The sequence below is a fragment of the Quercus robur genome, chromosome 11, assembly GCF_932294415.1.
Source record: "Quercus robur chromosome 11, dhQueRobu3.1, whole genome shotgun sequence".
NCBI lineage: Eukaryota > Viridiplantae > Streptophyta > Magnoliopsida > Fagales > Fagaceae > Quercus > Quercus robur.
Window position 1 is genome coordinate 45,421,968 of NC_065544.1, and position 23,610 is coordinate 45,445,577.

At 34.4% G+C, this 23,610-nt stretch overlaps 2 protein-coding genes and 1 non-coding gene across 3 annotated transcripts; 2 read left to right on the plus strand and 1 right to left on the minus strand.

Annotated features, from left to right (window-relative positions):
- On the minus strand, window positions 1-90 carry LOC126707768 (small nucleolar RNA U30). The gene has a single exon (XR_007649074.1). It is a non-coding gene; the product is annotated as a small nucleolar RNA U30 (small nucleolar RNA).
- Window positions 91-14,096: 14,006 nt separating this feature from the next.
- On the plus strand, window positions 14,097-17,748 carry LOC126706877 (putative pectinesterase 11). The gene is made up of 5 exons (XM_050406449.1): window positions 14,097-14,438; window positions 14,545-14,704; window positions 16,105-16,293; window positions 16,413-16,648; window positions 17,345-17,748. Exons 1-5 carry the CDS (start codon window positions 14,194-14,196, stop codon window positions 17,541-17,543), a joined length of 1,029 nt encoding a protein of 342 aa, XP_050262406.1. The 5' UTR covers window positions 14,097-14,193; the 3' UTR covers window positions 17,544-17,748.
- Window positions 17,749-18,252: 504 nt separating this feature from the next.
- Window positions 18,253-21,057, plus strand: LOC126706876 (laccase-11-like). Its single transcript, XM_050406448.1, has 6 exons — window positions 18,253-18,549; window positions 18,630-18,781; window positions 18,877-19,121; window positions 19,221-19,349; window positions 19,545-20,468; window positions 20,615-21,057. The coding sequence occupies exons 1-6, from the start codon at window positions 18,442-18,444 to the stop codon at window positions 20,743-20,745; spliced, it is 1,689 nt and encodes a 562-aa protein (XP_050262405.1). The 5' UTR covers window positions 18,253-18,441; the 3' UTR covers window positions 20,746-21,057.
- The last annotated feature ends 2,553 nt before the right edge of the window (window positions 21,058-23,610 follow it).

Genomic DNA, 23,610 nt, shown 5'->3' on the forward strand with positions numbered 1-23,610 from the left:
GCTCAGAATATTATGAATGGATGAGTGAAATATCCTCATGTTAATATATCAGATTAACGAGATTTTATATATAAACTCATCATCATCGCACCTTCTCCTTCATAGTACAAACAAAAAAAAGAGACATTAAAAGACCAATCAACAAAAGCAGCTGTGTCTGTGTGTGAACGTGAGAGACATAGAGAGAAACACAGAGAGATCTACAATCGTTAAACAAGAAGACGGGGTTTTAAGGATTAGGGTTTGCTTTCTATTTTATAGCCAATATGATCGTACAGAATTACAGAAATAGCCTCGCGAAGGTCTGGACCCAGACGACAACAGAAGCCCATTCCTGAAGACCCACTTTATTAGAAATCATGATAAAGAGTAATAAGACCCAATAATCCATTGGTAGGCCCAACAATTGGGTTTAGAAGAATGCGAGTGTGGCCCAAAATTTGATTAGGTTTCCAATTGAAGGAAAAAAGAAAAAAAGAAAAAAAGAAAAAAAAAAAAGAGAAGCAAATAAAAATAATGAGTATCACCCTTAAAATTTTTATGTGAGTAATGAGTATTAGTTTAATAATTTTTCTTTTTAAGATTATCAGTTTAATCAATTAACCTTTGGACGATTCTAGAAAATAAAATAAAAATAAAAACCTTTGGACCTATATATATATATATATATATATATTTCTTTTTTGATTATCAATTTAATCCATATATGTTCAATTTGATGAATTAACCCTTTACACATTATATTCTACCACACTGTAGCATTTTGGAGTGCCAAAAAGCTTCTTCTTCTTTTTTTCTTTTTTTAACACACTGACTGCTAATGCTCTTAGAACTCAAATTTCTTGTTTGATGACTATAAAATTTATCAATTGAGTTAATTAAAACTCAGAAATTCAACAAAAGATCTTTTTTATTTTTATTTTTTAGGGAATTATAATTAGATAGTTCAATAGAAGATATTGGTTATGGGTTTTCATGCGATGACTCGCTGATATTGGTTTTTGGAGGCGAAGACCCACCATCGACTGCATTGGTGTCAAGCAGGCTGGTTTTCGAGTCCACCTAGACAGTTTTGGGCGAATGGGTTGGTTGGCAGATCTGGTTGTACACCCCTAGAAATTTGTAAAACCGAAAGACAAAATAACTCTCAGAGCCCTCTTATCTTAACAAAAAAATAAAATAAAATAGAAGGCAAGACCTCCATCCAATGCACTAAACACAAAAAATATGATAGAAAATTCCTATTTTATGCTAGATGGGTTAAGAGTTCAACACATATTATGGACACAAAGATCAACATATATATTTCTCAAAAAAAGAAAAAAAGAAAAAAAGATCAACATATATTATGGACACAATATATGTTGCGTCCATTGTTCTAATGCCTTGGACACGGGCTAAACCAACAAAAAAAAAAGTTACAGAAATTGCAGTGGTATACAGTCAAATTAAGCGAAAGAAAATCTGCTTTCTTCACCTAATTCTTCCCTAGTGATGTGCCAACAAGCAAGGAATAGAGTAAGAACATCTAAAAGGCCGCCTCAAAAGATTAAAAAATGTAGATGGTTCTTGAATTCTTTAGTAGTCCTTCAATTCCAAAAGTCAATTTACCACATTATCTAATAATGGTTTTTCTTATAAAAACAGAATAATCAATTGGTAATTAAAACCAAGCTTTTTTTCTTATCAGAAAAAATAAAACCAAGCTTTTCTTAATTTTAAGCAGGCCAAGACTACATATTTGGGTTAGAAAATTGAAAATTACGGGATTTGGAAAGGAAAATTCTATTATAAATATGAATTTTACATATATGATAGAAAGAAACTTTGAAATTTTTGTTCTAACAAAAACATCTATCCAATAAAAAGATATTAATAATGTTGAAAAATTAGTAGACCGAATGGGCCGAGCTTTGACAACAACTTTGTAACCTGAAAAGAAAAGAATGATCAAAGGGGATTGGGGTGAACAAGTCAAAGACCCTCTAATGGCTAAGTTAGTTTTTTTTTTATCTCCTAAGGGATAAATATGGAGAGCGTATAATTGGATTAACATACCTGTGTTTGTTGAAGTTGGATCCCTTTTATAGAGAATTTGAAGTGGGTCTACTTATTTGGTTCCACTAACATCATGGGGATTGCATGGATTTTGTGGAGTATTGCATGAGAGACAAGTGGGCTTAGCAAAATGTTGGAGAGAACTTTGAGGGGTTCACTACAAGAAATTTGTACTATTGCAGTGGGTGCATAAAACGCCACTATATGTCGCATATTGCGGCGTTTTTTGGGACTGCCACTATACATAGGGTCTATTGCGGCGGTTTTTAGGACCGTCGCTATAGGTATGGTTTTTTGCAGCATCCTATAGTGGTGAGACCTAAAGCCGCCGCAATATATATGTTTTAGCAACGGTAATGGAGATATAGCGGCGCTCCAAAAACCCGCCGCAATAAATATATCATTTTGAGCAAATGCTGTATGCGAGATGTAGCGGCGTTTTGTATGACTGTTGCAATAGGTATCCTTTTTGCGGCGCCTTTTCTGAGTTATAGCGGCGGGTTGGACTGCTGTTATAGACCTTTGAATTTCCCAACCCCAAAATTTCCCTCTTTTTTTTTGCCTTCCCACTTAAAGATCAAATGGTAAATTACACCCGATTGACATGAAAATTAGCATACATGTTAAGAACATATAGAACATGTAATCCAATCGTTGGATTTTCAAAATATGAATTCAATAATAAATTATTGGGTGGTATAACATTTTTTAGAGTTACATCAGGTGTAACTTGAACCCAACCCTATATTTCTTAATTCAATGTGAATTTTGACAAATATACTGTTAAATTACATTATTTTCATATATTTTTCATGCTTACAAAATTTCAAGGTGATTAAAGATTAATAGCCATGTCATCAATCAATTGTTTAAATTCAAGTTTTCGTAGTTTAAAATAATGCATAAAAGATGAGTTTAAAGATCAAATTGTAAATTACATCCGATTAACATGAAAATTGGCATGCATGTTAAGAACATATAGAAAATGTAATCCAACGGTTGGATTTTCAAAATATGAATTCAATAATAAGTTATTGGATGGTGTAACATTTTTTAGAGTTATATCAGGTATAACTTGAATCCAACCCTATATTTCTTAATTCGATGTGAATTTTGATAAATTTACCGTTAGATTACATTATCTTCATATATTTTTTATTCTTACAAAATTTCAAAGTGATTAAAGATTAATAGGCATATCATCAATAAATTGTCTAAATTCAAATCCAATGGTTAGATTTCAAAACTAAGTATGGCGCGTGATGGACTTGTGTTGTATACCTATATGACTATGTTCTCTCAATCTGACCATCCAATTGGTCTCAAATTTTACCAACACCAATATTTCACCAAACTCTTCAATCCTAATGATCAAGATTTGAATATGAATTTCACCAAGTTTAGTAGTATTGGGACCATCTAAAACTTAAAAAAATATATTTAAAAATAAAAATTTTAAATAAATTTCAGCATAAATTTTCACTTCCCACACATTTTAATTTTCAATTCCCACACTTTTTTTTCACTTCCCACCAAACACTTCAGCAAAATATAATACCCTTCTTCTTTTTTGTTTTTGTTAAAACTTAAAACAAATATATGGTCCCCCTAAAAAAAAAAAAAAAAAAAAAAACCAAATATATGGGTCTCTCTCTCTACTACCCACTACCGCTGCTGCACAGAACCCATCGCCGCCACAGCCAAAACTTGCCGCCGCCAACCCCATCCTCCTTCGCCCCTCCTCTCACCCCTCTCCTCACCACGATCTCCTCTCTCTCCCCCTCCCCTCACAATCCCAGTTGCCGCTGCCATTGCCACCCCTCCCTTTCTCCCTCACTACCTTCCCCCTCTCTCCTCTGCCACCTTCCTCTTCCCTCCCCCAATTTCGACATCTACACTGTAAGATTTTTCTTTGATTTTTTGTTTGGATTTTTACTGCAAATTTTTGTTTGAAATCTGTCACAGTTTTAATGGGTTTTGTGGGATTTGATTTGTTTTCAATTGTTTGTGGGTAATTTTTGAACAACCGTTGAAATTTGTTTGAACCATGTGCTATGATGAACAAAATGAATAGTTTTTATAACTCATTCAATAAAACTTTTCACTGCAAAGTTACGAGACTTCAAGTGGCTGATAAAGTGAGAAAACTGAAGAAAAAGTTTAAGGATAATCTTGAAAAGAAAGGAAAAACTTTTTCTTTTTCCAATCTCCACGAGAAAAATTTGTATAAACTATCTAAAAGTATATGGGGATTGCACCATGGAGGGAATGTTAATGTTTTGTGATCTTTTGATCTTCAACTTTGATGCTTTGTTGCTTTTTTGAACGGTATTTGATCAAATATAGTAGCAATTGCACTTGATACAGGTGTTATTTAGTTTTGAACTAATGTAAACTTTTGTTATTTAGTGCTACTCTTGCATTGCAATCAATGGTAGTCATATGTGCTAACTCTTACATGTGTTTATATGGAATTATATTTTGCTATTGCCATTACAAAGTGTTACTTGCATAGTAGACAATGGACAAATTAATTTGGATCAAAGAGACAAAATAAGTTCTAATTTATCTAGGACTAGGGACTAAAATGAAGAGGCAGAGTTGATTGTTGTGGTATCTAGCTGTTTATTATGGTGTCCTGCTTTATCCATTTGAGGCTCTTGCATAATGTTATCAGTTGGTGCTCATTGTAGTAAAATTATCAAATAACTTTTATAGCCTGGCCAACCCAAAAAAAAAAACGTTTTTGTGTTGGGATTTATCTGGATATATTTGGTTTAACAATTTTATGTTATAAATCATCATTTTATTAAAAGTTTTTAATTATAAAATTTGACTTTTTAATACTTTCACATACCAAAGTATCATGTGCTACACTAATTACGACATGTTTGTATCATATGGGAAGGGCCTTTGCCTTGAAGATCCTCTTGAATAATCTACTTTGGCCTGCTATACTCTTGCAAGTTGAAAAAAAATTGGTTGACCAACCATTGTTGAGATTTGAAGGTAGAGATGTGTGTTATGTTGTCCTGCTTTATAAATTTGTTGACCCTTTGACACTCTTGCATGACTTTATTAGTTGGGGCTAATTACAGTAAAGATTTCAAGTAACTTCTACAGCCTGACCAACTAAAAAGAGAGCTGCGTTGGTGCTCATTGCAGTAAAATTATCAAATAACTTTTATAGCCTGGCCAACCCAAAGAAAAAGAAAAAACGTTTTTGTGTTGGGATTTATCTGGATATATTTGGTTTAACAATTTTATGTTGTAAATCATCATTTTATTAAAAGTTTTTAATTATAAAATTTGACTTTTTAATACTTTCACATACCAAAGTATCATGTGCTACACTAATTACGACATGTTTGTATTATATGGGAAGGGCCTTGCCTTGAAGATCCTCTTGAATAATCTACTTTGGCCTGCTATACTCTTGCAAGTTGAAAAACAATTGGTTGACCAACCATTGTTGAGGTTTGAAGGTAAAGATGTGTGTTATGTTGTCCTGCTTTATAAATTTGTTGGCCCTTTGACGCTCTTGCATGACATTATTAGTTGGAGCTAATTACAGTAAAGATTTCAAGTAACTTCTACAACCTGGCCAACTAAAAAGAGAGCTGCCAAAAAATTCTTATGGCTCAAAATACCCTTTAAATGGAAGTGCACTTGAGCTTTAAGTTGCTACCCTAGAGGCAAGTTATGTTCCTAGCTTAAAAGAATTCTTTCTTTACTTGGATTACCCTCTTGATGTTACCTCCTGTATTATGTTCCAAATCTTTGGTTTTATAGTTATGTATTTTGCAGGTTGTCATTGCTAATGGGTTAATGGTTCAGCGAGCTTGTGCATATATAGGTTAGTTTCCCTAAACATTTGACAATTAGGTTCCATTACATGCTACACTACTTTTTTTTATTGTTGTAAAGACTACACTACTTATTAACATATAACCACATCCATTACATGCTACACTACAATGTTTTCTCCACCTAATGAACCACCACATTGGATGACTAACTCAACGCCCCTTTTAAATGAGCAAGGAGGCCTTAGTATAGCTTGCAAGTGCAAGTGTAGTTTTTCATGTAGATATCTCTTTCATCGTATAGACTTTGAACAAATTGTTTGTCTAATGGCCAGAGATAGTAGCTAGTTTATGGAGATAATTTTTTAAGTATTTCACATAAAATGTCTGCATATAGTTACATATTGGCTAAAACTTTGTGATGGATACTAAATTATGTTTTACTGTTAAGGACCTTAAGGTGGTGTTTGGTTGTATTTTTTTGAAATTTGGACTTATTGCTTTTGGAAAATTAGTCTTCATGTAAATTAAGTTTTGATGGATATAGCCTGTTGATAAATATTTCTTATGTAGACCAAAACCTCCATTAAAGACCTCTCTCTTTCTATCTTTTTTTTTTTGGGGGGGGGGGGGGGGGGGGGAGGGGGGGTTATAAAGGAATTCATTCAACTAAAAAAGAATAGTAGCAACATTAGAGTTAGGACATAGGAGTGGCAGCCCAAACCTATTTATATATACTAGGTTTGTTCACTCTTCAATGAAGTTATATATATTGGGTTGTTCATGCCTTTTGTTGGGACTAGGTTTCTAATCTTAATATGACATAAATTGAATTGTTTGGTGATCATTTTGCATGAGAAATTAAAAATGGGTTTTAGAGTTTTTTTAACAACTTGTACATGTTTTCTAGGAAATGGGTTTTTGCTAAATTAGTCATCCTATTTATGAAAATCTGATTTAAGCAATCCAAACTTTAAAAAAGAAAAAAGAAAAAAAAGATACAATACAAGCTCTAGTACTACTATTTTGCTATTAATACAAGCTTCTTCTTTAAAAACTGTGTAACTATTTGTCTCAAAGTTTAGGTCTGCACATTTGGCTTTTGTTAATATACTCTATAGCTTTATGGGTTTGTTTTGCTGTATTTTGTTCATTGTTGTGCTCCTAGGTTCATTTCATCACCTAACCTGAGTTGTTCACAAATTATCTAATCTCTAATATAGGATGAATGGAATTTTATGAAGACTTGAATTTTTTTACTTTTCATTAATAATTGTGTCTTTAGAACCAAGACACTTTTTGGGACATGAAGAGCCTATGTTATGCTACATGCTAATGGTGTTGTAGTGGAGAAATAGCTAATAAAATTAAATAAAGAAGCCCAACTAAATACATAGAACCATATCAAGTCCCAAACAAAATCATGGAAAAGTCCTAACAGGCTTGATGAGCTAATATTTATATGCACTTATTGAGTAATCTTGGTTTGTATGCACTTATTGAATGAGCAAGATGAAAAGTCCTAAATCTCTAAGATTTTCTTATCATTCTATTCGATCCATTTATATGCACTTATTGAGTAATCTTGGTTTGTATGTAGGACGTTCCTCCGGTCCAACAATCTTCAGCTTTTCAAAAATCATCAGCTGCATCTCATCAACCAAGCAGCTTATAAGTTTTATGTTGGTGTTTGAAAACATTTTGTGTACAAAGAACTACATTTGAACAAACACATTTTTTGCAAGTGTTGAAAAATATTTTGAAACACTTTGGAACTTTGATTATGGTATTAGCTTAATTTAAGTGTTGAAGGACTTTCTGTGTACAGATGACCACATCTTTCTTTTGTTAATTTTATGATGATGGTTATAGACAATGTTATGTATTGGATAATATATTTCTATGTTAATATAATGTTAGTTTGGAGACATTTGTGGTGTTATCTAGTTACATTTGTGGTATTGTCTTAGGGTGTGTTTGTTTTGGCTTCAAACCACTTCCGAAAATGCTTTTCCGTAAACGTGTGTGTTTGGTAGTTACCGAAAATTGGGTCAAACTGAAAATGTTTTTTGTGTTGACTGTAAAATAAGGGCTCACGGGCATAAAATGTTTTCAGGTTTTATTTTCACTTCAAACGAATTACACTCCTCACATAACACTCTCTCTGAGCTTCTCTCACACGCACTCCTCACATATCACTGGTACTCTCCAAGCTCACTCACACCGAGCTCCACCCTCTCCCTCACGCTAGTCTGAGCTTCACCCACAGTCCAACGAGCGCCAAAGATCCACCCACGGTGAGTTTCCTTTTCCAGTTGAGTTCATTTCTCAGTCCAACAACCTCACCTCAGCTCCGATCCATGCTCTATTTGAGTCCGATGACCTCACCTCACCTCACCTCCAACCCACCTTCTACAAAAGCCGATCCACATCCCCTCAAACCCATCTAGCCAAAATCCACCCTCAAACCCATAAACAACCCATCCTCTAATCCACCTTCTCGGATCCAATCTATATATATATATTTATTTATTTATTTGTTTATTTACTTATATAATTATTTACTTTATATAATTATTTATTTATTTATTTACTTTTTTTAATTATCCATTTTTTATTTAATTATGGATTTAAGAATTTAACTTTTGTTAGTGTTATAATTATACAGAAATAGAATGCAATGTGATTTGTTGGTGTAAATATTGATTGTGATGGTATTATGTTGTGTACGTTGTTGATGTTACAGTTATACAGAAATAGAATGCAATGTGATTTGTTGGTGTAAATATTGATTGTGATGGTATTATGTTGTGTATGTTGTTGATGTTACAATTATACAGAAATATATGTGCATAAATATTTTGGTACTCGTTATCAATATGGTTTGAATGTTTTTGTTTGTGGCTATTTTTATATACTGTGTAATCAATTGCATGCTTGTTTACATACCTCTTAGACCATAGTGTTTGTGATTTTTTAGATGAAAAAAAAAAAACCAAAGCCGCAATTCTTGCCTCAGTTGCATTTGTCCTCCTTGTGGGAGTTGCATTGTTAAGGAAATTGCAGCGTAGACGACTGCCTAGGGCACCTTATGTTAATCATGCAACTGAGAGAGAGCATTACATAAATAGTATTCTGCATGGAAGTGAGAGGCATTGTGTGAGTCAAATTAGGATGAAGTCTATAGCTTTCCACCACTTATGTCAAATCCTCACTGAGGGGGAGCACGTACGCCCGACTATTCACATGTCTGTTACGGAGTAAGTGCTAATTTTCTGTCACATTATTGGTCATAATGTGAGGTTCCGTGTAATTGATGGTCAGTTCCATAAATCGACTGAGACTATTCATAGATACTTCAAGGTCGTCTTTAGGGGGGTCCTAAAATTATATAGAGCTCTAATAAGACCGCCTAGCGAAGATACACCCCCTCAGAGGTAAGGAATAGCAGAAGGTTCTATCCATATTTTAAGGTAAATATTGCGACATGTGTATTTTTGTAATTGTGAAGATTTGTGTAATTTTAAACCATTATGTCTGTCGAAAATTAGGATTGTGTTGGAGCAATCAATGGTACACATGTTCGTGCATCTGTGCTACTTGAAATACAAGGAAGGTTTCGTGGTCGCAAAGATGGAACCATGCAAAATGTGTTAGCTACCATTAGTTTTGACTTAAAGTTCACTTATGTATTGGCTGGATGGGAAGGCAATGCACATAATTCATGTGTGTTAAATGAATCATTTGCTAGGCCAGGGGGATTTTCAATTCCCGAAGGTATTATAGGATTACTTCACCTTTTTGGTTTATTAGTTTAATAAATATTGTGCGTTTTCCTAAGCATAGTAGTGGTTTGGTTTTATTTTTGAATATATGTAGGTAAATATTATCTTGGTGATGCTGGGTATGGTAATAAAAATGGAATTTTGTCACCTTATCGGAGTGTGCGATATCACTTGAAAGAGTTTAGTGATCGTCCTCCTGAGAATGAGCAAGAATTGTTCAATCTCCGACACTCTTCATTGAGAACTACCATTGAGCGAGGGTTTGGAGTGTTGGAAAAACGTTTTCGAGTGTTGGATGTAGAACCATTTTGATCTTTTGAAACCCAAGTGAAAGTAGTGTTAGCATGTTGTGTGATTCATAATCACATTATGGGGGTTGAACCAAATGACCATATTATGGAAGCTGCAATGAACCAAGTAGAGTCTAGTGGCCCCCAACAAGAAACATAGTCACGTCGGGACTCCATTGAAAATAGTAGAGTGTGGAATGCTAAGAGAGATCAAATATGCCAAGCTATGTGGTCTAATTATACCAGGAGTGGAAAGTAGTACTTTATTTAGATTTCTATGATTGTAATATGTGCTGTATTTTTTTTTTTTTTTTCTATAAGGTTAATGTATTTACAATAGACTTCTGGTGGTGTAAGGAAAAAGTATTTTCAGCATTACATTGTTATTTCCAGCATTACATTGTTATTTCCAGTGTTAGTATGTTTCAAACTATTAGGAAGAAGAGTGGTTTCGGCTAGGATGATAACTTAAAAATGATAACATGCGATGTGAAGACATATCAAGAAAAAGTCATGGTATGGCTTCCAACTATATTTTCTTAATATGAATGATAATATATGTTTTTGGCTTTTATAATCTATGAATTGAAAACAAGACAAGGCTGCTTAAATACCCTCTTTATATGAAATTTATAATGTCATTCTTTTTAGGATTCCATTGCTTTTACAAATTTTCAAATATAACTTTCATGTGTGGATCTATTGTAAAATTTGGTCTTAGCATTTGTACATTGTATTTTCTGTTGTACTTATCTTCAAAATCATGGGTTATGTCTCCTGTTCCCTAACAGATTTTTTTGTTTATCATTGACCTAAATCATCTAATGGCATCTATATTGAATTGAATATTGAATTTATGAGTGAAGTGATTATTGCATTGTTATTATACGTTCATTTCTCCCTTATAGGCACATCGTAAGCGTGCAGAGTATTTGAACAAAAAGATTGAGATGTACGATGAATTGGCTATTGTAGTGGGGAAGGATACAGCCACGGGTAGCTTTTCTAAGTTGTATGTGGATATTGAGAATGAGCCAAACAATGGGGACAATACTGAGATTGTGGTGGACAATGGGGAGGAAGGTGTGGTGGACAAAGGGAAGAATGCGGTAGAGTCATCCACAACTGGGTCGAGAATTTCCAAGTCCCACAAAAGAGGGCGTGCACCTCCCTCTGATGATAGTGTGCTGACTGATCTGTTTGATCAACTGAAGGAAATTGCTGTGATTTTGAAAGAAATCAACCAGGGGCCTGTTGATTACACATCTCTTTACTCTAAGGTCATGGCTATGGTGGCGGATGGGTATAGCGAAGACATGCTCGCAACTGCCTCTGACCATCTCTGTGAAAATAAGAAGGCGACACGGGGATTTCTAGCCAAGAATGCTAAGCTGAGAAAGCTGTGGATTGATAGTTTTTTGTTCACACACCTCTGACTTGTTTGTTTCATGTTGACTGTGACGGTAGCTTTAGGGATTAACTTTTGTTGTAGTACTAGTATTCACCTACTATTGTATTATATATGCAGTCTTTTGTATTATTGGGACGATACAATTGCCCAAATTATGTATTTGTACTGTTCAGATACCATATGTAGGTATCATTTTTGTACACCATGGAGGTGTAATGCCAATGGTGAAAGATTGATGTGGCTGTTTTGATATAAATATTATGGGTATATTCAGATGATTATTTTTTATGTTAAAGTGAATGATTATTTTTGATGTTGAAGTGGATGATTATTTTTGTACTGTTATAGGTTTGTCTAGACAATGCAGGTGCTGAATTTGTAAGGCATTTCATATTTTCCATAAAATGATCCACAAACTAAACACGGGAATTGATTTTTCGTAAAATGAATTCCATTTTCCGTAAAATGTTTGAACGAACCAAACATGGGAATTGATTTTCCATAAAACGGAAATCATTTGTCGTAAAATGTTTGAACGAACCAAACACCGGAATTGATTTTCCATAAAATGAATTCTGAGGTAGCCAAACAGCCTGAATACATTTTCCTTTACGGGAAAACAATTTCCCCTGAAATGATTTTACGCTTGGAAAAGTATTTCCGTTGAACCAAACGTAGCCTTAGTGGAGCATAAATTATTATAGGTTATTTGTAATAGAAATGTGGTTTTAGAACCCAGGAGGGGGGAAAAAAAAACCTATAGTGGCGGGAAAAAACCGTCGCTGAAGGACTAAAATTATGATATAATTGAAGACCTATAATGGCGTTTATAGCCAAAGCCTCACACATATAACGGTGGGCGTAACCGCCGCTAAAAGGTGTGTAGAGTTAGTTGTTTAATAAGCACTATAGCAGCGCTTATTGCTCGCAGCTAAAGGTTGTTGCCTATAGTGACGGGCCTATCCCGTCGCTAAAAGGTCACTTGACCCAAATGGTAACCTTATATGGTTGCGGTTTTCAGCCCACCATAATAAACCAAAAGTGCCGCTAAATGGTCGATTTATTGCAGCGTTTTTTGTTACCGCCACAATAGCTCTATTGTGGCAGTGCAATGCTAGCGGGTAGAACCACCGCAATAGCCCCTGCCACAATAGGCTAAATGGAACTTAAGCGGCGGTTTTGGCCTGCTGCAATAGTCCAGTTTTTTTGTAGTGGTTCATCCAATGTTTAGGAAACTGAAATTTAGTTACTCATATTGAGCAATCAGAATGTTTCGTATTTTTCTAAGTGTTTATACTCTTCTACACCTCCGGCTGGTATGGACAAGTATATTAGATTGTCAAGTGCCTACCCTTTTTAGTCTCTCTAATTTCTCCTTTATGGTTCATCTTGGACGTTGGTAGGTTTAGACAATCCTTATGGACGAATTGGACTTTGTATTTTACCATCAAATATTAAGTAAGGTTGTAACCCTTACTTAATAAAATAAATATTATTACATATTTTAAAAATCTAACCATTGAAATTTTTATGTTGTTCACGCTCTTAATACGCATATCAAATTTTGTGTCAATTGAATATTATTTACTATATGATCTATAAGCTTATATTTTATACATAATTTTACACTACAAAAACTTGCAATTTAAATAATTTGTTGATGACATAGCTATCAATTTTTAATTTTCTAGAAATTTTACAAGCATGGAGGATATAAGAAGAATATATAATCTAATGGTGGATTTGTCAAAATTCACCTTTAATAGAAAGATACTAAGTAATGTTGTAATTTTAGACTACAATTAATTTTGTACCTAAATTTTGTCCTTATATTTAATCATTACAAATCCACAGTGATTGTTTTCCTTCTCAAAGTACCTGTGCCAGACATCACTGGTTGGTTTTAAGTTACGTTTATTCTTCTTTTTCTTGGATGAAACTTCTTTTTTCGATTTAGATCATTGAGGAGCACCATAACCATGAGTCAAATAAAAGCCTTTTTTGCGTTATACACTTGGTTGTCTTCTAGTGTGCAATGTATCAGAAATTGTGCATGTAATGCGTGTACCTGAAACGACATGGCGCAGCAATAAAACTATTAACGTAGTTTGGGAATTTCAGAGGTGGCTGACAAATCCAAGTTGCTCTTTTTAAGGAGACTAGTTCAAGTCCACGAAGCTCTGTTCAAGGTGTTGCGGCTCAAAAATTCCCAAGAATTTTGTTAGTCAAATTAATTTGATAATTAATTAGGTACATTAATATGATTTAGTGGGAGTTTCAATATTCATTATTGGATATTAAATTTGATGGGTTGGAGTTAAATATATTAATGGAGTTACAATTACTTTGCCAACTTTTAATTTAAATGAATCATTTAATATTTTTTTCTGGTAAGAAAATCATTTAATATTTAAATGCTATAACGCTCAATCATGTAAATGAAATGTATTAGTTTGAGGTAGAAACTTGTTTGTTTAGGTCACCATGAAATGTAACACGTAGAGTGCTTTCTCAGACACACCTTTTTTTTTTGTTGAATAACTAAGACTGACGCTTGATTAGTGCATTTGAAGCGTAATATCTGCAAGTCAGGTTGGATAAACACACTAATTCTTACGTGAAGATCGTGATCTTTGAACTTCAATTATAAGAAATCGGCCATGGCTGGCCACCAATGTGTTGACCTTCACTTTGGGATGGCCATATAATAAGGCCACAACCATAATCGTCATGTGTGTCCCGAGAATAGCATTGCTTCATATCCTCACTAAAACCGTAGTTTAATACAACTTTTTTATACTTTGCACCCCCATCGAGACGAAAAAAAGTAATCACATGCGCACATGGGTGCTATGGCAATGAAGATTTATAATGGTTATGCTTTTGCAGTCTTGTTTGCAATAGTTGTTTTTGGTTCTTTCATGGCTAATTCAGCAACCACAGGCACCATGGACATGTCTACAGCCATTCTCTTAAGGGTGGATCAATCAGGCAATGGAGATTTTAAGAAGATACAAGATGCCATTGATGCAGTTCCATCTAATAACTCAGAATTGTATTTCATTTGGGTTAAGCCAGGGACATACAGGTCTGTGTGTGTCAGTGTGTGTAGGCTGTACTATATAAATGATGGTTCATTGGTTTATCTATGTTTAACTGGACTCTTATTATCTTATGCATGTATGGTTAAGCAGGGAAAAACTTCAAGTTCCTGCAGATAAACCCTTCATAACATTGAGTGGCACACTGGCCTCTAACACCATCATAACATGGGGTGACACTGGGGAGATTATTCAATCTGCAACACTCTCTGTATTTGCTTCTGACTTTGTTGCAAAATCTCTCACTATTCAGGTATGTGTTTGGTCTTATGTCTACAATGTCTTTGATGCAATAATTAGATATCTTATGCATCTGATATATACAACATCCTTTTCACAATATGTTAGTCTCATATTTGTGTAAATCTATATACCATGAGAGAGATATTGTATACGTTAGATGCATGAGAGCGCATACCTCATTCATTATTATAGGCATACAATAAATTTTTTATATGACTTTCTTATTTTTATAGGGAAAATCTAAATGATCAATTTGGTAAGTGAGTCCCATTCCATGTAGGTTCTTTGGAACCAGCCCAAGAAATATAGATTTCATACATGATCATGGAAGATTATCATTAAAAGCACTTAACTATTATATATCTTAGCCAAAAAAAAAAGCACTTGATTATTATCCGCAGTTATAAATTACAACATCAAAAAAGTTCAAGTCATATACTTGCACTGTATATCTCATTCAGATTAATCACTCGATTGAATAATATATATATTGGATTTGAAATAAGTCTCCTGCATATATTACTTTGTAATTTGTAGGTGTGTATCTCTAATTTGAAAGGCTTAATTAGTGGTAGAAAATTGATATTCATTTTAAGGCCTGCTCCTAAGTAAACTTGAGAAATTTCCAGTTGTCCTAAAAACTTAAAGCATTCAGAAAAAATAATGAATTTAATCATTTAACCACTATTCTAATACCAACTTCATATGTGGTTTTGACTTCCCTTTATGAGGCTTAACACTTAGAGATTTTTAACTCTTTAAATGGGAGATAAAGCAAATATAGAGTTTAAGCTTAGGACTATCAACTATGATACCATGATAAATTATTGGTTGTTCAAAAAATTTAAAACTTTAGGGCTCGTTTGGATTGAGGGGAGAGAAAGGGGGAGCAAAGCCTAATTTCCGACCAATTCTACTCTACTTCTTTTCGCTCTCTCTTAATCCAAACGGATTATTAAAAAATGATAAATATAATTATTTAACCATTATTTAACTGAACTATTCTAATTTATGATTATTTATATTTGGATTTAAGGATTTAAAATCTAACAACATATGATAGCTTGATATGAATTTCAACAACATATGATAGATTTCTGCTTTGAAAATTTACTCCAACAAAAATATATATGAATTTGAAATAACATCTTACCCTTAACCATGGTAAATCTCTATATTAATACCATCTATTCATGAATTTCATCAATACCAGAAAAAAAATAAATAAATAAAAAATCATTGTACTTTTTAGTACATTATTCATTTCATTTAAACTAAAAACTTGATCCAAATTCTTGTTTTCAAACAACTCCATCCAAATGAACAGCCAATTCTATGGAACTTTGTATATTTTTTGCATACTAATAAGCAGTTTTTAATTTTTGTTTGTATTTTTTTTTTTCTATACAGAATACGTTTGGGACATCAGGAAAAGCTGTTGCTCTTAGGGTAGAGGGAGACAGAGTTGCATTCTATGGTTGCAAGATTCTTTCGTATCAAGATACTCTCCTGGATGATGCTGGTAGACACTATTACAGCAACTGCTATATAGAAGGAGCCACTGATTTCATATGTGGAAACGCTGCTTCCCTCTTTGAAGTGAGTACTTCCCTTTAACTCACAAAGAAATTAAACCCCATGACATATAACTCATATAATATTTTGAATTTGCTACGTCCATGGAGAACTTGATGTAGACTTTGTGTCCATGCATGCAGAGGTGCCATGTTCATTCTCTCTCAACTGTAGATGGAGCTATAACTGCTCAACATAGGAACTCACCATCAGAGGACACTGGCTTTACCTTCTTGGGTTGTAAGATCACTGGTGTAGGAGCTGCTCTCCTTGGAAGACCATGGGGTCCTTACTCTAGGGTGGTCTTTGCACTAACTTACATGTCCAGTGTGGTTTTGCCACAGGGCTGGGATGACTGGGGAGATCAAAGCAAGCAAAGGTATATGATCAATGTACATAGTGGGATTAACTCCCATTCATAGTTGAGCTTATATAACACAATATAATTCATCTTCTTCTTTCAAATCTTAAAGCTATTAAAAAAAATGATAAATTTAATCATTTTAAGGCAAATTATTGTTTCAAACTCTCAATGTCCAAACTCCATAGTCCATACACACCGGCCATCAGTTTGAAAAATATAGATATATACCAAGTGTCCACATTCTATAAATGATTGTCTAGTGTATATGAAGTGTGGACATTATGAGTGTGAAATAATCATTGCCCTTATTTTAACACTTTTCCTCTCACCTTAACAAGTGTAAGTTAAGTCCAATAAAAAATATTAAATTTAATCATTTAAATATTGTAACACTTCTTAACCATGTGAGCTGAGACTACCATTTAACAAATGCAGGTAAAATCCAAATACATGCGATTTTAACATTTTAAATGAGAGATGGAATAAAAATTATGAAGTAAAAATATAATTCAAATTCAAGATAGGGTTTAAACCCATTATCGCTTGCTTTGATACCATAATAAACTACTGCTTGTACTAAAAGATTTAGTTATTAAGAAATGATGTTTTTTTTTTTACCATTATTCAAACATTTATGTAACAATCTTGTTGCTAGCCAGTATTCTATTTCTAACACGTTGTACGTTTTTTTTTTTTTTTTGGGTACGACAGCACTGTGTACTATGGTGAGTACCAGTGTTATGGTCCAGGAGCCAATAGAACGAAGAGGGTTGGATGGTCAAAGAGTCTATCAAACCAAGAGGCTACACCCTTCTTGACAAAGGACATGATTGGAGGGCAAGGTTGGCTTAGACCTTCACCAACTCACTTTAAGAGAGGCTCTACCATTGTCAAAGCGAATGTTCCTTGAAATAACTAGCATACCACAATACATCTCATAAATTATTTGGCTGATTCTTCAAGAACATTCAAGATCTTTATTATTTATTCTTTGTAATTTACATTTATATTTAATTTGATTCTAAATTCCTTTATAAACACTGCTCTTTATAGGAGACAGCATGAATGTACAGCTACGTTTTCAATTATAAATCAAAAGTACAATTCTTTCTTTATTCTTTTTATCTTGTTCTTCTTCCCCTTCTTTTGTGATCAATAAGGAAGATAAAAGTTCTGTATATAATGACTATTTACTGAGTTACATTTTTATCTCACTTATTACAAGTTGGCTAATTAGTGTGCCTTATGTTAGGATTAATCAAGTTACAATTAAGGGTCCTCGTAATTGTTTATGTAGCCTAAATCAACCTAGTAAAAGGCCAATTACTCAATATGTGTTCACATGATACAGTCATCTATCCAATGCAACACGTTCACGTCTAAAAGTTGAACCATTTACTAAGCTTACCAAACAAGTCCCTCCCGGACAATCAAGGCAAAAAGTACAGAAACAAAAGTACATTCATGAAGTAGATTAAATAGTTAAAGTGTGAACACTTTTCCTTAACGGTTAAGCTCGGATGGTCACGTTTGGCCCTATGTAGCTCTCATGCTCATTCTGTATTATTTTAAATAAAGACATGGGGTCTTTCAACTCCTACTGTTTCCTATCAGTATTTTGCTTACAAGCTCTCAATGTGCAACCTCTGCAGTCTCTACCTAATTCAACAACAACACCTTCCTCTCCTCCTTCAGCAAACTGATAATTGGACTATTACCCTTTATTCATCCTCATAAATATTTTAGACCTTGACCCTCATATTTCATCCAAACATACTTCACAGCATTCAAATATTTAGGCAACATTTATGGAGAACCGCCAAAATTTCCCCTTCGTTCCTTTCTTTTACTTCTTTTGCTTACTTGGGTTTGTTTTTATTCAAGCCGAAGCTGCTGTAAAGAAGTACCAGTTTGATGTAAGTATTTGACAATAGCAAGTTTATGTAAACTTTGGTGTATCCTCTATATATGATGGTTTTCTTTTCTGGTTTTTCAGATCCAAGTGAGGAATGTCAGAAGGTTGTGCCATGCCAAGCCAATTGTCACAGTTAATGGGATGTTCCCAGGGCCTACAATATATGTTAGAGAAGGTGACAGAGTTCTAGTAAATGTGACCAACTCTGCCCAATATAACATGTCCATTCATTGGTAAGACACGCATAACATGCTCTATTGGAAAAACTTTCATTTCATGAAAAATTTCAATATGGTTTTGTTAATGAAACATATGGCATTATTTGCAGGCATGGTTTAAAGCAATATCGAAATGGCTGGGCAGATGGACCAGCATATATAACACAATGTCCAATCATGACAGGGAACAGTTACGTATATGATTTTAATGTGACGGGACAAAGAGGAACACTCTGGTGGCATGCACATATCTTTTGGCTAAGGGCCACTGTCTATGGTGCAATTGTCATCATGCCAAAACAAGGGACTCCGTTTCCTTTCCCTCAGCCTGAGAGAGAAGAAAATATCCTCCTAGGTGAGTTAGACTAATAAGTCTGCAATTATGTCCTTTTATTTCTAATGTAAAAAAAAAAAAAAAAAGGGTGCATTGCTATAACTTTTGTAAATTTTGTAGGCGAATGGTGGAACAAAGATGTAGAAGCACTTGTTAAACAAGGGAACAAGTTAGGATTGCCACCAAACATGTCCGATGCACATACCATTAATGGAAAGCCAGGGCCACTCTTTCCATGTTCTGATAAACGTAAGCCAAATCAGTTTGAAGGCTTGAAGTCTATCAAAATTATATCTTTACATCACTAGATTCACTTTTCAGGAAGTTTTGGGTGCCACTATTTCAATGTGCCTTTAAATGCACTTTCCCATTTATGTTTTCTTATTCTTCTTTTTTTTAATCTTTTTCTATTTTTTTTTTAGATGATTTTTCTTTCTTTTTCAGATACCTTTGCAATGGAGGTTGAACAAGGAAAGTCATACCTCTTGAGAATAATCAATGCTGCACTTAATGATGAACTTTTCTTTGCCATTGCTGGTCATAACCTGACAGTTGTAGAGGTTGATGCAGTGTATACCAAACCCTTCACAACTCAAGCAATACTGATAGCACCAGGACAGACCACAAATGTTCTTGTTCAAGCCTCCCAAGTTCCAAGCAGATATTTTATGGCTGCTAGGCCTTTCATGGATGCACCACTTTCCATTGACAACAAAACTGCCACAGCAATACTACAATACAAAGGCATTCCAAACACTGTACTCCCAATCCTTCCCCAATTGCCAGCACCCAATGACACAGCTTTTGCACTAACCTACAATGCCAAACTTCGAAGCCTCAATTCTCCTCAGTTCCCAGCAAATGTTCCACTCAAAGTTGACCGACATCTCTTTTACACAATTGGTCTGGGAATAAATCCTTGTCCAACTTGTCTAAATGGAACACATCTCACTGCTTCCTTAAACAACATCACCTTTGTAATGCCCCAAATAGGCCTTCTTCAAGCTCACTATTTCAACATCAAGGGGGTGTTTAGAACAGATTTCCCAGACCGCCCTCCAACTCCTTTCAATTATACTGGTGCACCACTCACTGCCAACCTTGGCACTAAGCTTGGCACCCGGCTTAGCAAGGTTGCTTTTAATTCAACAGTGGAGTTGGTCTTGCAAGACACAAATCTTCTCAGTGTTGAGTCCCATCCATTCCATCTTCATGGTTACAATTTTTTTGTTGTTGGGACTGGAGTTGGGAACTTTAACCCTTCAAAAGATCCAGCCAAATTTAACTTGGTAGATCCCCCTGAAAGAAACACAGTTGGGGTTCCGACGGGTGGTTGGACTGCCGTAAGGTTCAGGGCTGAAAATCCAGGTATGTCCAACAACATAACCAAATAGCATACTGCATTGAAAGTTCATTAAATAAGCAACAATAATTTTCAATCAGAATGTGCTTTTTTTTCCTTAAAATCAAAAACTTGTAAATAATCTTTCTTATGGTGTTTGGCCATTGAGTAGGTGTGTGGTTCATGCACTGTCATCTGGAGCTTCACATTAGCTGGGGTTTAAAGACAGCATTTGTGGTGGAGAATGGAAAAGGTCCTGATCAATCTGTTCTGCCTCCACCTAAGGACCTTCCTCCTTGTTAGCTGATTGAAACTCCTGAGAATACTAAAGGGAAAATTAGGTGGTGACAATTTCTTGTGTTGAGAGATGAAATTAAAATTTGTATCAGACTCTTTTCTAGTTTTAACTTAAAACCTCACTTGTATACACTAAATTCATTTGTCCATAAGGATTGGTTGTTTTAGCTTCTTGGAGCTAAGAAAACCCTCTTATTGTACAATTTAAGTCGTTGTTTGCAATTTCAGCTCATTTAATCAGGGGAAAAAGTCATAAACCCCTGCCATATTCCATTATTGGATTCACTTTGCGTTATCTAAAATCCATTATGTTGGTAAGGCTAAGTCTTTCCAAATTATTGACTTGGGTACTTGATTTTGCATTACTATTTACCAGTACTACTCTGAATTAAAAGTGTTTTATCCTTTGGGCTTTTTGCTAATGTATGAACATTTAAATTTGTTTTTATACACTTGTAATGGATGATAGATCCTTTAAATTAAAGCTAAGGGTTGACTACCTTCTAACATTTATGTCCCTGAAGTTTTGATATTAAGGGTCAAAGCTTTCAAGCTATGAACTGAAGCATTAACTCCCTTACGAGTTGGAGGTTGTACCCAACTTGAAGTAAACCTATAAGTATAAAATTGCAACCTTATAATTCTTTGAATTGGTTTAAATCTTAATTTTAACTTGTCTTGCAACTTCCTTCTTAAGATTTGATCCTTTTTAAGTTTTTTTTTTTTCTACGTTTGGATTAACCTATTGTTGGTTTGTGGATTTCTTGAAACTTGAAAGTGATTGAAACACATTTTTTGTGGATGCCTTCTAATGCAGTATGATTTTAGAGATGCAGCAGGACTCAGAAAAGAGGTTGCAATGGTATCATCTTATCCAGTGGTGGAGCTATGAATTTTTTCTAGGGGCCAAACTAAATATAAAAAGAAAATTAAGGAAAAAAAAAAAAACATTACGACTAAAAAATGTTTTATTTCATAAATTAATATTAACTCAACAAAATTGTGCTCTAAACCAATTTATCAACTGTTGTATAGATTGAATGGTTACAAATTTGTAAAACTCATAGATAGCAGCCAGATGTTGATCAATCACGTGCCTTTTGAAGTATGGTCAGGACATGGCAGCCAGTCTCATGAGATCAGATAGAGCTAGACCTCAATCAACCTTGAAAGCTCAAATTACTGTGAAAACACTAGAGTTTGTTTAGACCACAATTTAAAGTTACGGCTATATTGTTTTTACTCTAACTTAACAAAGTGCGGAACAAGAATAAATATGCGTAATAAACCAGTAACACTACTCTAAGCCATATCCAACCACAACGAACAATAAATAACAAGCTTAAAGAGTAAGGAAGAGAGATGCAAACATGAGATAACATCAGGACGTGTTATCGAAGAGGAAACCGAAGAACTCGACGAAAAACCTCTCCATGATCCTCCAAGTTAAAATCAATCCACTAGTAAATAAAGTTAAAGTATACGAATAACAAAAGACCCTCCAAGCCTAGTTTACTCCATGTACTTGAGCCCTTCAAGCTCCTGCTACTAACAGACTTCTCGGAGTCTTGTCTTCACTAGCTTTCCAAATCCCGCAATTCAACCCAATTGCATATGCCACTAGATGGCTCATTCCAATACTTCCCAAAGGCACCAAAACTTGACTCAACACTCAGATTGGGTGTGGTAAGTGTTTGGGCTAAGAACCTCTCAAGGATGTAGAGAGGAAGAGGTAGGAGTAGAGAAAAATCAAGAAAAAATGTGTAGATAATTGTGGGTATAACAATCTCTAACTCTCAAGTGTTTTTGCTAGGGTTTTCTCTCTGAAAAGCACTCCTTACATTTCGTGAGTAATGAGATTATTTATAGTGTGGGTAAAGAATTTGGTAAAACACTTTTTCTTTTTGTTAAACAGAGAGTTTTGCGGGTACCTCACGAGATGGCTTTTCTCACGAAGTACTCGCAAATTTGATAGCCTAGCATGACGCTTCAGCTTCTAGTCATGTGCTTCACACGTGGCTTTTTACGAGCTACTCTTCTCGCGAGCTAGTCGTGAACTGCACTAAATCTTCTTTGAAGCTTGATTCTTCACCAATCTCTCACACTCATCCCTTACAATTAAACCCACATAAATACAAGGAAATGATTGAAAAAATTACAATCAAATTTGGCACGGAATTAAAGCCAATAAAGACTAATTGGAAATCACAACTTTACAAACCTATAGAAGAAAGCATGGAGTTGGAGCATCATGCTGATCAAGTGCTAGTTACTAAACAAGAAAAAGTTGAATTGGTGGAGGGGCATGGCATTCAATCTTGTCCCATTGAAGTGGACCTTAATGAAACCCTCATTAGAGGCTTTTGTGAATTCTATGCATAATTTTCATAATTTTCCTTCTTCTCTTTTTCATTACTAAGAATTATGTTTTGTATAGGATTCAAAGTGTGGTTATATTCTTTTATGATATTGAATAGTTTTTATGTACTGGATTGTACTATTATAACTAGATGCACTATGCGCACGTGCACACACACATTTCATTAGACATGCTTCTAGTTATATTTGTATTCTATTCCAAGTCTCCATATAGCATGTCCTTGTGTGGGCATTTTGATTAAGAAACTATTCTTACCTTATTCATTTGAATGGAATAATGTAACCTGTTATGCTGGTTTTGGGATGGTTTTAATTGTCTCCTTTCTTTGAGCACACCTTCCATTTGCATTGCTAATATTTCATCCAATAATAAGTTCTGTGAACTTTGATTTCAAATTAATAGCAGTATGAGAGATATGCTTAAAAATATTTAGGCATTAACATTATTGAGTCAAGTATTTGTATGTCTTTGGCCTCCGGTGATGATTGTGT

Bases quoted from the DNA above. Each gene is read 5' to 3' on its own strand.
- LOC126706877 (XM_050406449.1), top strand. From the start codon at position 14,194: ATGGGTGCTATGGCAATGAAGATTTATAATGGTTATGCTTTTGCAGTC. The intron at 14,705-16,104 runs GTATGTGTTTGG...TTTTCTATACAG, and splicing joins CAAAATCTCTCACTATTCAG to AATACGTTTGGGACATCAGG. The intron at 16,649-17,344 runs GTATATGATCAA...TGGGTACGACAG, and splicing joins GGAGATCAAAGCAAGCAAAG to CACTGTGTACTATGGTGAGT.
- LOC126706876 (XM_050406448.1), top strand. From the start codon at position 18,442: ATGGAGAACCGCCAAAATTTCCCCTTCGTTCCTTTCTTTTACTTCTTT. The intron at 18,550-18,629 runs GTAAGTATTTGA...CTGGTTTTTCAG, and splicing joins TAAAGAAGTACCAGTTTGAT to ATCCAAGTGAGGAATGTCAG. The intron at 20,469-20,614 runs GTATGTCCAACA...GCCATTGAGTAG, and splicing joins GTTCAGGGCTGAAAATCCAG to GTGTGTGGTTCATGCACTGT.